The 12445-nt window shown below is 46.1% G+C and overlaps 1 protein-coding gene and 1 long non-coding RNA gene across 17 annotated transcripts in view; one reads left to right on the top strand and one right to left on the bottom strand.

The window, feature by feature from the left end:
* Positions 1-620: 620 nt before the first annotated feature.
* On the bottom strand, positions 621-7228 carry Gm41810. The gene is made up of 2 exons (XR_003952942.1): positions 4558-7228; positions 621-4245 (listed from the first exon to the last, which is right to left on the bottom strand). It is a non-coding gene; the product is annotated as a predicted gene, 41810 (long non-coding RNA).
* The window catches only part of Stx3 (syntaxin 3), a 46452-nt gene continuing 35335 nt past the window's right edge, over positions 1329-12445 (top strand). For 9 of the 16 annotated variants that reach the window (XR_003952774.1, XR_001782567.2, XR_003952771.1 and 6 more), the window contains exon 1: positions 1329-4206. Coding sequence is in view for 4 of the 16 variants with exons in the window: in XM_006526844.4 (XP_006526907.1) it covers positions 4177-4206 (30 nt within the window). In the remaining 12 variants the exon portion in view is untranslated. The remainder of the gene's footprint in view (positions 4207-12445) is intronic. The other 7 variants (NR_153433.1, NR_153434.1, NM_001360386.1 and 4 more) reach the window with 1 other exon arrangement.

The following is a 12445-nucleotide window of genomic DNA, read 5'->3' as shown; positions in this document are numbered from 1 at the left end:
CACTGTGTGAAGGTATGTCTCTGCATACTCAATTGTTAATTCTGTACTAGCAGACAGCACCAGCCTCACATTTTGTAAATATTCGTTCTTCCTTACCCGCCTAAGGCAATCAAGAATTGCATCTGATTGGTTGTAATAAAGAGCTGACAGTCAATAGCTGGGCAGGAAATGAAGGGCAGATCTTCTGGGTAGAGAAGGGACACTGGGAAAAGAAATGAGACTGGGGGTGTGGGGTTTGCCAGGGGACATGGGGGTGAATGGAGGGAGGTGAACAGAGTGGAGCAGAGAGGGAGAGCTGGCCAAGTGGTGGGATATAGTGCCAGGATTAGTGGGTTAGAGACAGTCCCAGCTGAAAGGCCTAAGCTTTAAAATATTAAAAAGCCTCTGTGTCTTTATTTATTTTGCTGGCGGGTCCAAGCTATAGATTGCTTTGAGTTTTTCTCCATTTATGTTGGTGTTAGCTATGGTTTTGCTGTAAACTGTCTTTATTATGCTTAGATGTGTTCCTTGTATCCCTAATCTCTCTAGAAGTTTTATCATGAAGAGGTGTTAAATTTTAGTTTATTTGTAAGGTGGATTATAGTTACTGATTTTTGTATATTGAACCATCGCTGTATCTCTGGGATGAAGCCGACTTAATTATGGTGAATGATTTCTTTTGATGTGTTCTTGGATTCAGTTTGCAAGTATTTTATTGAGAATTTTTGCATCTATGTTTATAAAGAAATTGGAATGCAATTCTCTTTCTTTGTATGTCTTTATTGGTAACGGTGGCCTCAATGAACTGGGCAATGTTTCTGTTTCTATTTTGTGGAATGATTTGAAGAGGAGTGGCTTAACTATTTTTTCAAAGTGTGGTAGGATTCTGTACTCAAACCATTTGGCCTTGGGCATTTTTTGGTTTAGAGACTTTAATTACTGCTTCATTTTCACGAGGGTAATAGCTTTGTTTTAGTTGCTCATCTGATCTTGATTTGAGTTTGGTGAGTGGCATCTATTGAGGAAATTAATCATTTCTTTTACATTTTCCAATTTGGTGGAGTGCATTTCCTCAGTGTCTGTTGTTATGTCCCCCTTTTCATGTCAAATTTTGTTTATTTGAATACTCTCTGCCTTTTTTTTTAAATTTGGATAAGAGTTTATCAATCTTATTGATTTTTTTTCAAAGAACCAACTTTTGTTTCATTGATTCTCTGTATTGTATTGTATTTGTTTCAGCCCCGAGTTCGATTATTTATTAACATGTACCCCCTTTGGGTGTAATTTCTTTTCTTTTCTTTTTTCTTTCTTTCTCTTTCTTTCTCTCTTTTTTTGTTCTAGAGTTTTTAGATGTGCTGCTACGTAATTAGTTTGAGATGTCTCCAATTTCTTTTAAGTATATGTACTTAGTGCTATGTGTTGGGTAGATTCCCTCAATTCTAAGAATAGAATGAATATTCTAAGGGTGGTGGAATTCAAGACATCCAATTTTAGAAACACCTTAGGTTTGTCCCTCCTCCCCGCCCCCTGCCATTCATTGTTTTTTGAGACAATGTCTTTCACTGGCCTGGCGCTCACAGCTAGGTAGATCTGGCTGGTAAATCTCAGGGATCCACTGTTTCTACTTTCCCAGTTCTGGAATTACCAGTATGTGCCACTGTGTTTGATTATTATTATTATTATCATTATTATTATTATTATTATTATTATAAGTTCTGGGAATTGAACTCCGGTCCTCATATTTGTGGAGGAAGCACTTTACTGACTGAGCTATCTCTTAAGCTCTGACTTATGTTTTTTTTTTTTTTTTTAAGTGTCTGGATTAAGGCAAGAAGTAATAGGGAAGAAAACTTGTTCTGTATAATAACTTTTTAACAGAGCTGGTACCATTCAGTCATGGAAGGTACTACCTTGGGAGTATACAGAAAAACTGAGCAAATTAAAATGACCAGTGACCACTAACAAAAAGCTGTTCCATGCTATGTATCCTATGGTGGCCTTATCTAATGCACCTTTCTGATTCTATAATAGTCTGTGACTTTCATTGTATCACAGCTATTGTCCAGCTATGTAAATTAGATATCGGTAGTAAGCAGAGTGCTTCTATTCATGGAGATTATAAGGACTTAGTGTACAGGAGAAGCACGGTTTCTTCTCCCATCCCCAGAGCTAGTTTTGCATCAAGTAACCTATTCATGCCAGCCTTCCTGCTGTTTGTCTGTGGATCTGAATGAGTTTAACCTCTTACTGGTTGCTTCACTAATAAGCTAAAACATTAAAATATATTCATTTTATATTTGCATGAGAGTCACAATTTTTTCCCTGTTGAAATCAATTATATCCTTTAAAATAATTTGCTGGGACTTAAAAAAATTTTTTTTTTACTTGTATGAATGTTTTTGCCTGCATTATGTCTGTATACCACATGTGTGTAACCTCTGCAGAGCCCAGAAGAGGGCGTTGCATCCCCTGGAACTGTGTGTCACCATGTGGATGCTGGGAATTGAACCCAGGTCCTCCAGTCAGTGTTCTTTACTGCAGGGCCGTTTTTTGCAGCCTAAAATCAATCGCGTCTTAACTGGAATCCTTTGTTCTTGCTTCAAAATGAATCCATCCTCCTTCCTCACTTCTGTCCAGATTTCAGACGTCCACACTTCGAGAGTTTTTCACTGTAACCCCTCTTACTGGAGAGGTTGAAACAGGAGAATGGCAAGTTCAAAGCTTGCCTGGGCAATTCAGGGAGATTCTGTCTGAAAGGAGAAAACCTAAGGGCTGATGCTAGAGAATGAGCTCGGTGGCGGAAGGTTTTCCAAGTGTTTGCTGGGCTGGGGTGGGGGTGTTCAAGCCCTAGCTGTAGGGTTACGACCACCAGGGGGCGTGGAAACTTTCGCAGTCCTCGCTGGGCCAGCGTCAGGACAGGAGCCGGAGGTCAGATAGAGGATTAGAGTTGATTACCGCATAGTTGGCTCTAACAGCTCAAGCCCTGCCTTACTTGACTACCTTTATGGCAGCGGAGGAAGTCAGTAGGAGCGTGCACATCGCAGAGGGTAAAGTCCGGTTATAATTAGAAAGTATCTATGGCCTTTAAGATTGAACACAAAGTCGAGGATACTTCTCGAACTTGAGACCAAGTCTTCACTAGCGCCAATTGTTGACCACTACTCTGGTCGATACGCCATTTGTTATCCCCAAATCAAATACGGAGGGGAAGGGAATAGGGGCACCGTTGAAGAGGAAGGGCAGTGAGAAGAACCACACTTTTCTAAAAATTCTTCAAATCCCAGGGCTCTTGACAGCAAGGAGGAGAGAGGTGGGCTTAAGTTTTCCAAATCAAACAAACGTCTTTATCCTACAACTCTGCCCGGTAGTTAAAAGTCAGTTGCTTCTTTTCTCGTACAGGCTAAGCAGAAAATTGCTAAGCAGCCTCTGATTTATATAGCTATGGAAACGGACTCTCCTAGATTCCCTCAAGTTATTCAAATTGTTAGTAAAAGGTGACTGGACCGCCTACACGACTTCGAGAGGCCCCACAACCACTAGCATCATAATCCCCAAATTCCTCGCCGCAGCCCGATCCAGGGCATCTCATCTGCAGTTACGCCCTACGGGAACAAGTCTCTGAGCCCGAACCGCACAGATTTTATACCCAACAGGTCCCTTCTTTAAGGCGGAATATCTCTTGAGCATCATCGGAACGTTTTCCCTCATCAAAGGGAGCAGGAACCAGCTTGTCTTCAACCTGAGGAGTCCGCAGAGGGCCGAACAATAAGAACAGTGCGGAAAATACGGAATCGAAGCCAGACAGACCACCCCCGCCTTTTTTTTTTTTTTTTTTTGTTTCTGCCTTTCGAGGGGCATGGGAAGGTGTGCCCGGAATGCTTCCGGCGCTGGAGCGCGCTGGCCCTTTAAGCAGGAGCTCGGGGAGCGGCCCAGGTATGGGGCGGGCCCAGGGGCGGGCGAGCCCTGAGCCGGCGCGGTCTCGTAGCCGGATTTGGAGCGCGGCGCCGGCGGGGGCCGGAGGGGGCGGCGCGGCGGACCTCGGTGGCCTCGGACGCTCCTCCTCGAGAGCGGCCGCCGCCCGCCTCCGCCCGCTCTAGCAGCTCTCTCGCCCCGGCCGGCAGCCGCCGCCGCTCCAGGCCGCTCACTTGGGACGCGCTCACCTGAGACAAGGCGCCCGCCGCCCTCACCTGGGCCAGGATGAAGGACCGGCTGGAGCAGCTGAAGGCCGTGAGTCCGCGGCGCTTGGGGGATCAGGCGGGCCCCGGGCTGCGGGGATCGGTCATCAGGATAAGTGGCGTGGGAGAGGGGCTTCTCCTAGTTCCCCTAACCCAGGCCGCAGGGGTGCTCTGCGCGCTAGGCCTCCCTCCGCCCAAGCCCCCGCCTCATCCCGCGGAGCTTTGCACCCTCCCCTCCCCTGCAGGGTCATGTGCTCGGTGATTCATCACCTAGCTGCGATTTCCCTGGACGCCCGTAACCCTCTTACCCCTTCTCCCCCAAAGCTGGACAGGGTTCCTCCAGAGCTGGACCCACTCGGGGACTTGAAATCAGCGGGGCTAATGGAGAAGTCAGGGGGCTCACCTCACCAGCTGTCTTCTGCCGCCTGGCACTGTGCCCCAAACCGGCCTCCTCTCCTTTCTATTTCCCTCCCGGAGCACCGGGCAGGGCTACTCCATCCCCGGAGTAGTTGAGAGTTCCGGGTGACTTCCGGAGCGGTGAGCCTGTTAGGTGCTGAGATGGCACCCCTCTTCCCATTCAGTGGTCTGTAATTATTTTGTCTTGTACCCCCGGAGACAGCTGTGGTCGTCTGCCGCACAAAAGCTGAAAAGCTTAGGTCACTTACTCTTTTGAGCCTATTTCCTTGTCGGTCAAGGGAGAATCTTCCTTCCTTATAGGTCTGTTATGAAGGTTGAATGACATAATGGGATTGATATAGGGAAGTGCTGAAGCATCAATTTTTGGAGGTATAGATTCATTTAGTAAGTTACTGAGCACATTCTATGGAGCAGGGCGAGTGTGAAACTTTAGGAACCCACCCGGTGATACAGGCTGCCACTTAATGGGATATAACAGTGCAGCCCTGGAAACTCACAGTGGAGTCTGCCTCCTAGCTAGCCTAGAAGCGCGCATCAGCTCAGATCTCAGACTAGACCTGGTGAAGGTCTCACCGAGTCTTCCCAGGTGATTAATGAGCTCCTTACAGTAGGGAAGTATTAGTCTGCATTAGCACTGGGGCTTTGCCCTGGCCCTACTGCTTACTGGTTACCCTTTAAACTCCAAGCTTAAGTTTTGTTATCTGTAAAATGAGTAGGTATGCAAGCTAAAAGCAAGTGAGCTGCAGGAGAGCCCTTTGTATGGCGCCTAGGACTTATGCTAATAACTTAATGTTTTTTTTTTTTTTGGCTTTTTTTGTTTTGAAATAGAAATGTTGGTGTTGTAATTGTTTTACTTTCTCCTCCCTTGCAGGGATGAGATCTTCCTCACCCTGTTTGCATGCTCTGGGTCCTGGGCTGTAGAATAGGTTTGGGAGATGGAGAAATGAGAGAAGGAAGAGACAGTTGCTTATTGTGGGAGCCAGCCTCTGCCCCAAAGTTGCTTTTTCACATTTGAGCCTCAGGGCATCCTGGTTAACTGAGGGGCAAACTTTACTTGGTGCTCTTTTGTAGTTGGGATAACCTGGATGGCAGGGATGCCCCTTGTCAAAAAGAGTTCAGAGCTGAACAGCAGTCAGAGGCCGCTCCCTTTACTTAGTCAGGGAATCTATTTTGAGACTAAGATACTCCCTGGCTCTTTTCAGTAGTTGGTTGTCAACAAAGTAATCTTAAGTGAGCTTTGAGTTCCAAGAACAAGGCATTTTTCTAGGGAACCGGAACACGTTCCTTTGCCTCTCAGCCCTGCAGGGTTAGCCTCTGTAAATCAGGGCTAATGCAAGTGAGGTGCTAGCTGGTGCTATATTTATGGTAGTGTTCTAAAACCACAGGGAGGTCGCTGTCCTTTTGGAGCAGTGCGATGCAGAGAGGATGGGGTTGAAGTTCAAAGGCTTCTCTAATTGAGGCCCTGACACTTAGTAGCCGGGATCCTTTTGCAACTTCACCTCTGTGCTGCTGCTGCCTCAGCCACTGCTTCTTCTTGATTATTCTTACTTATTTATTGACAATTTCATTCACGGATACAATGTATCTTGATAACTGACCCAAATCCTCCCTCCTCTATCCTCAGATAACCTCCCGTACATCTAACAGTCTTGTACCTTCATGTCTTCTCTTTCCTTTTCTCTTTAAAAATTTTACATAATCAATTGAGTCCAGTAAAGGATGCCTGCATGCAAATCAGTATGGGGCTGTCTACCAGAGCATGGGTGGCCTGCCAAGGGGACACACTCCAGAAGGAAGAAAAATGATTCCCCCTTTCCCTAGAAGCCGGCGACTGCCAATGGCTCCTCACTTAGGGGTGGAGGGAGCCTCATGAGCCCTCAATCTGTGATGGAATGTCACGTGGCTAGATTTTGTGCCGGCAGTCACAACTTCTGTGTGCTACAGCCATGTTGTGTCCTGAAGACAGCCTCTCACAGCGTTTTCCCCATCCTCTGGCTCTTCAGTCCTTTCTGCCTTCTCTTCACCATAGCTCAGGAGTCTGGATGGTAATAGCATAAATAGCCCATCTAGGGCTGAACACCCAACTGCTGCTCATTTTCAACACTGAGTAGTTAGGAGTCTTTGCGTGGGCTGCTGCCCATTGTCCATAGAAGGTCCTCTGATTAAGGTTGAGGGCAGCCCTAATCTGTAGCCATGAACATAAATACTTAGAAGGCAGTCTGACAGCATGACCATGTAGCAAAGCATCAGTAGTAGGTACACTCGCCTCCAAGCTCCTTGATGCTGCCTTTGTAAAATAGAAAACGCGGTTGGTCTCAGACTGTGCTTCTGCCATTATTAATGGTTTCTGTGAAGAACACTGAGGTATGTGTGCCTTACCAACCATACTGTGTTGTGTCATCCCCTTCCTCTACACTGTCCTTTACCCCAGCGACCACCTTTTTCTTTGGTAACAAGATAGGGTATGATCTGTTTCTGATTCCTGTTATCTACAAGAAAGATTTGCTAACCTGCTTGCAATACATTTCCCATTGAGAAGCCTATGCAATGTCTTTCTAAACCCAGGGGAGAGAGGGTGATAGCTCTCTTCAGATAGCTGGGGGCTGTGTCATGTGCTTCAGGTAAGTTTCACTGTGAGTAGGCAGGAGGGGAAGACATGGGGTAGAAATCAGAAATCTTTAAGAAAGTATCTTTTTTTTTTTTTTTTTTTTTTTAAACAAATGTAATTAGCTGCTCAAGGATTGGGCAGGCCAGCTGAATAGATTCCTCTACCATGAGAGGTAGGCAAGGAGACTTTTGAGGTGTTGATCTCTGTAGGAATTTGAGCATCTCTTGGAGAGGGAAGATGAAGGATAGGAGATTGAAGGCCTCCATGAACCCCAGGAGTGTATGGTTCTGTGAGATGTTAATTAGTATTATTTGTCTTACTGTTCTGGAGTCCACAAGGATTGGTGCCTTGGAGTCACACCTGTCAAGGTGATCAGCGGTCTTCCCCTCAGGGTCTCTGTGCAGGTGAAATGAGATAATCTGTGATGGTCATCTACTACAGTACATGTGAACTGGCCACACTTAACTCCCCGGGAGCAATGTCCACCCTCAACCACATATGGTCCTAAGGCTGTGGTCACAGGACCTGGCTTAGCTCATCTCCTGACTGCCTCCTGAGGGGCTGCCATCAGCGTTTTCTTGTTTATCTAGGAGTTTGCTGGGAATGTGCAGTGACTGCACCCCGCCCTCCTGCTCTTCTCACACACCTCTCAGTAACTGAACTTTGAGTCTGCTGGGCAATTCCTGACCCAGGAACCTTTTGTGTGGTCCTGATTTTACTCAGTAAACATTTACTAACTGCCTATTGTGTACCAGGCCCTGCTGAGATGCTGGGATGTATCAGTGAGCAACATTTGTCTCTAGAGCGTAGGAGGTTCACAGTTGGGTAGAAAGAACAGAGGACTGGATAGCATGATGCGTAATTCTTGGGATAGAAGCAACCACAGGAAGACCCTTTGGACTGGGAGATAGGAGATGAGTCTGCGGTGCCATTTCCAGCAGTAGTTTTTGAGTGGAGATCCCTCTTTGAATCTGGTATCTTCAAATGCAAATAGAATTTATTTGGAAGAACACATGGATCCTAGGTTTTCTCCCTTTTTCTCCCTTTGGTGAAACAAAGCATTAAGAACATAAAAACATGCATTGTAACATCAAAAGGAGCTTGTGTGTGTGTGTGTGTGTGTGTGTGTGTTCACACTACATCCTAGCCATCATAATTCAGAACTTTTAGAACTGTGTGTATCTTGCTGCATATGAGGTTTGACAGAATTACGGTACAAAGTCCTTATTTTAAAGAATAGGTCAGATAGGGAAAACATACATTTCATGGAAAGAGAGATGAGGTAAAACCTCATAATGAAAACAGAGCAGCCAGTGATGTATAGTAGTAAGACTTCAGAGGCCTCCCTACAGACCTACCAAGCAAAACTGAAGTGACTTGGATGTATTCGACCTTCTACGTCCAAGACCATTAGGGAACAGTATTGAATCAGTCACTCTGCAGCCTAGGCTTGGGCTTTTGCTCTGCCTGTCTTGGTCTTGCTGCTGCCTAACAGCCTGCACATGTCCTTCCCCACAGGAAGTTCAGGGTCTCTGAGGAACGAAGCTCTGCGGTAATCCTGTCAGAAATAAGGGGCGTTTGAGCCTAAGTGCTTGCCCAGTCCCACCCAGTGCCAGGTGCCCTGGGTCATAAGGAATCTTAGCATACCAAACTGCCCTTTGTTGAGATTTTGTCTCTTTTCAGTAATAGGTTTTCTAACCGGTCTGGATTCCTTCCTGGCTCCTCTCTGTGCCTGGGAGGATTCATTTCCTGGGAGGGATGTTTTGCTGAGAGTGACGGGGATTGAGTGGGGATTATAGGCCCATCAGCGGGAGGCCAGAGAGAAACGCTGGGACCAGAGAAGGGGATTAACTTTGTTTTTATTCCCTTGAGCTTGGGGGAGGTTAGGACACTGGCAGGAGCCGTCCACGCTGTCCTCTCTCCTCCCACTGTTTCCTTCCGACCATTGTTGCCCCTGCCCCACTCTCCAGGCTCATTCTTCACCCACAGTCACTCCCTAACTGCATCCTAGGATACTCTCTATCCAGGCCCGCTGCTGTGTGCTATTTTGCAACTAAGTAAGTTAGTGCTTTTTTTTTTTTTTTTTTTTTTTTAATCATTACTACATAGAGGGTTTGAAACCACCTTCTGCTAACTTCTTTTTCATTTTTTTTTTCAAGACAGGGTCTCACAGTATAGTTGTGGCTGTCCTGGAACTCACTGTGTAGAACAGGCTGGCCTCGAACTCTGCCTGCCTTTGCCTTCCAAGTGCTAGAGTTAATCATGCGCCACTGCACCCAGCTTCACTGGCTTCTTAATGAATGACACTTTATATTCCATATCGGCTGTTTAAGTAAGACTGGTGACTCATGTACTTGTCATGTGAACTATAGCAAGCATCACTTATTGAGCAGATTGCTTTTGTCCAGGACTTTCCCTTCTCTCCAGTCATCTCCATTCTACAAGATGAGGTGGTGGTGTGTGTCATTCCCCTCTTACAGGCGAGGCATGTGAGGCTTGGATTTGACTGACATGCATGCTTAGCCTGGAAGTGATGGGTTCAAGAATGAACATGCTTGTTTTGCCTTTTGAGTCATCTTCCCACACTGTATCTGACCACCCCCACTGTACTGTGTATCTCCCCCCTCCCCCACAAGCAATAAGTCCTTGGGGCCCCAGTACCCAGTATTCTGCATGGTAGTCACACATTATATGTTCTCTGCCTGCTGGTCTGCATCAGCTTGGCTCTTACACATCCCTTATTCTTCTTCCCTTATTTCTTGTTCCATTCTCTGGTTAGTGAGGCTTTACCTGATTGGAGTAGAACATTTACTCAGGGAATCCATAACTTTGTTAATGAAGTGAAAAGTCACTGGTGGACACACAAGGTGGATAAATTCCAAGGCTCTTCCCTTTATTAAAATTCCAATTCAAGCCAGGTGTGGTGGCGCACGCCTTTAATCCCAGCACTTGGGGGGCAGAGGCAGGCGGATTTCTGAGTTTGAGACCAGCCTGGTCTACAAAGTGAGTTCCAGGACAGCCAGGGCTATACAGAGAAACCCCCGTCTCGAAAAACAAACAAGCAAACAAACAAACAATCCAGTTCAAGAAGTCACAGAGGCTGTCTTTGATCAGAAAGACAATGGCAGACAACATATGGATACCTAAGTGAAAACCCAGCTACTTCATTTTCTCTCTGGTAAAATCCTTCTCATCCCCTGATGCTGGGCTCTGGTGTCATCGCCGTGGGAAAGCTTCCCAGGCTAAATCCATTAACCCTGCATTCCCTGACTCCACAGATTCTTTTTTCTGTTGATACAAATACAGCCATATAGCTAACATAGTATTATTATTATTGTATTAGTTTGCAGGTCTTACCCATTGGAGGGTAGAAAGCTGAGTTCCAAGCCATTCAGTAGGTGAACTGAGTTAATGCTGTTGATGAATTCAGCTACCTGCAGATTTTGTAGTCCCAGACCGGCTTTATCTCTAGCCTCCTTTATGCACAGCCCCACTTCAGCTTTTTCCCACCACTGTCTTTCCTGCTAGGTCACTCTGCTTTGTGGCCTTTGGCTGTTTCTATGGCAACATTTCCCAGTGTGTGCGGAGCCAGAGTACAGCTACTGCCTAAAGAGATTAGTAGAGCATGTACTGTCTGGGTATGCCAGCTGTCTGGGTTAGGGAAGCGTGATATAGCATCAGGTTTGCTTACTTTTTAAAAAAAAGGTAATTTCCTTTTTTTTTTAAATTTATTTTTTTACACTCTATTTTTATCTGCCCCCCCCCCCAACCCACCCTCAGACTGTTCCACATCTCCCACTCCTCCCTACCCCCTGTCTCCACATGGATGTCCCCACCCTCCATCCCACCTGACCGCTAAACTCCTTGGGGCCTCCAGTCTCTTGAGGGTTAGGTGCATCATCTCTGAATGAACACAGACCTGGAAGTCCTCTACTGTATGCGTGTTGGGGGCCTCATATCAGCTGGTGTATGCTGTCTGTTTGGTGATCCAGTGTTTGAGAGATTTCAGGGGTCCAGATTAATTGAGACTGCTAGTCCTCCTACAGGATCGCCCTTCTCCTCTGCTTCTTTCAGCCTCCCCTAATTCAACAACAGGGGTCGGCTGCCTCTGTCCATTGGATCCTTTCTGCTCGTCTCACTTTTCAATGTACATTCATCAAACAAAGACAGTGATACCAGCACAAGATTCTTCACTAAACACCAGGGCATTTATTTCTTTTATCTCACTAAATCCCTTCTGTTCTAGGATTTAAGCCAGGATACCACATTGTACTCACTTGTGCTTCCTCTGTCCCCACACAATTTCCCCCTCTTTTCTCTTTTTCATGACCTTGCTTTATGTTCTACTTGTTGAAACAAACACTGAAATCCCATCCCCAGATTGAGTTAGTGTCTACCTGGTTTTGATTTTCAAGACCTACGCTTGCTAGATCCAGAGTAGAACAGTGAATGTTCTCAAGAGAGGAAGGAGGTGGAGGGAGGCCTTGTGGGTAGATGCTACAGCTATAAATCAAGTTAGGAAGGTTAGTTCCTTTGGAGTCACTCAGCTAAGGGACAATGCTCATTCTAGGTCTCTCTTTGATATCATGTAATAATCCTCATTACTACATTAATCTGACATGACATCTGCTTTCCATTGTTTTGGAAATTCCTGTCCCTGGGCCAGGGCTGCAGCTGGGGTGGAGTCAGCGGTGGTGAGGGAAATTTCTCCAACTTGACTGAGAACAGGCCTCCTTGGCTTGGGCACACACTCTTGGCAAGGTAGCTGGCATCTTTCAGCACCAGTCCCTAGAAGATTAGTGTAGGGATTAAATGCCATGGTATAAAGTACATACCTTAGAAGAGTCTTCATCTTGCCTTGACTGTCAGTCAGTGCTGCCTGTTGCTGTGGTGATTTGAGTATTACAGGAGGAGCATGCTGGGAAGGAGGTTAAGGAGCCAGGTGAAAGGAAGAATTCTACAGAGTGAGGAGGGAATAAGATATTGTCTGTTCCTTCCTTCCTCTCTGAATCCCTGAATGGTACTCAGTGGCCAGGATTGGACAGGAGGAAGAAGTGAATGTCAGAAAAGAAGTGAAGGAGGCTGGGGAAGGGGCCAGAAGACCTAAAGGGAAGCTGAGCTCAGAAGGAGGAAGAAGAAACTATTTTGTGAGTTTTCTCTTAACAGCTTCAAGGATGAGAGAGAATGCAGGGTGTGGTCCTCTCACTCAGACGGCCTTGCTGGAAATTTCCTCTGGGTAAATCCTCGGTTGTCACAGTTTTCTCAA

The sequence above is a fragment of the Mus musculus genome, chromosome 19 (assembly GCF_000001635.26).
Source record: "Mus musculus strain C57BL/6J chromosome 19, GRCm38.p6 C57BL/6J".
NCBI classification, from domain to species: domain Eukaryota; kingdom Metazoa; phylum Chordata; class Mammalia; order Rodentia; family Muridae; genus Mus; species Mus musculus.
Note: the sequence above shows the minus strand (reverse complement) of the source record. Positions and strands in the feature narration are given on the sequence as shown.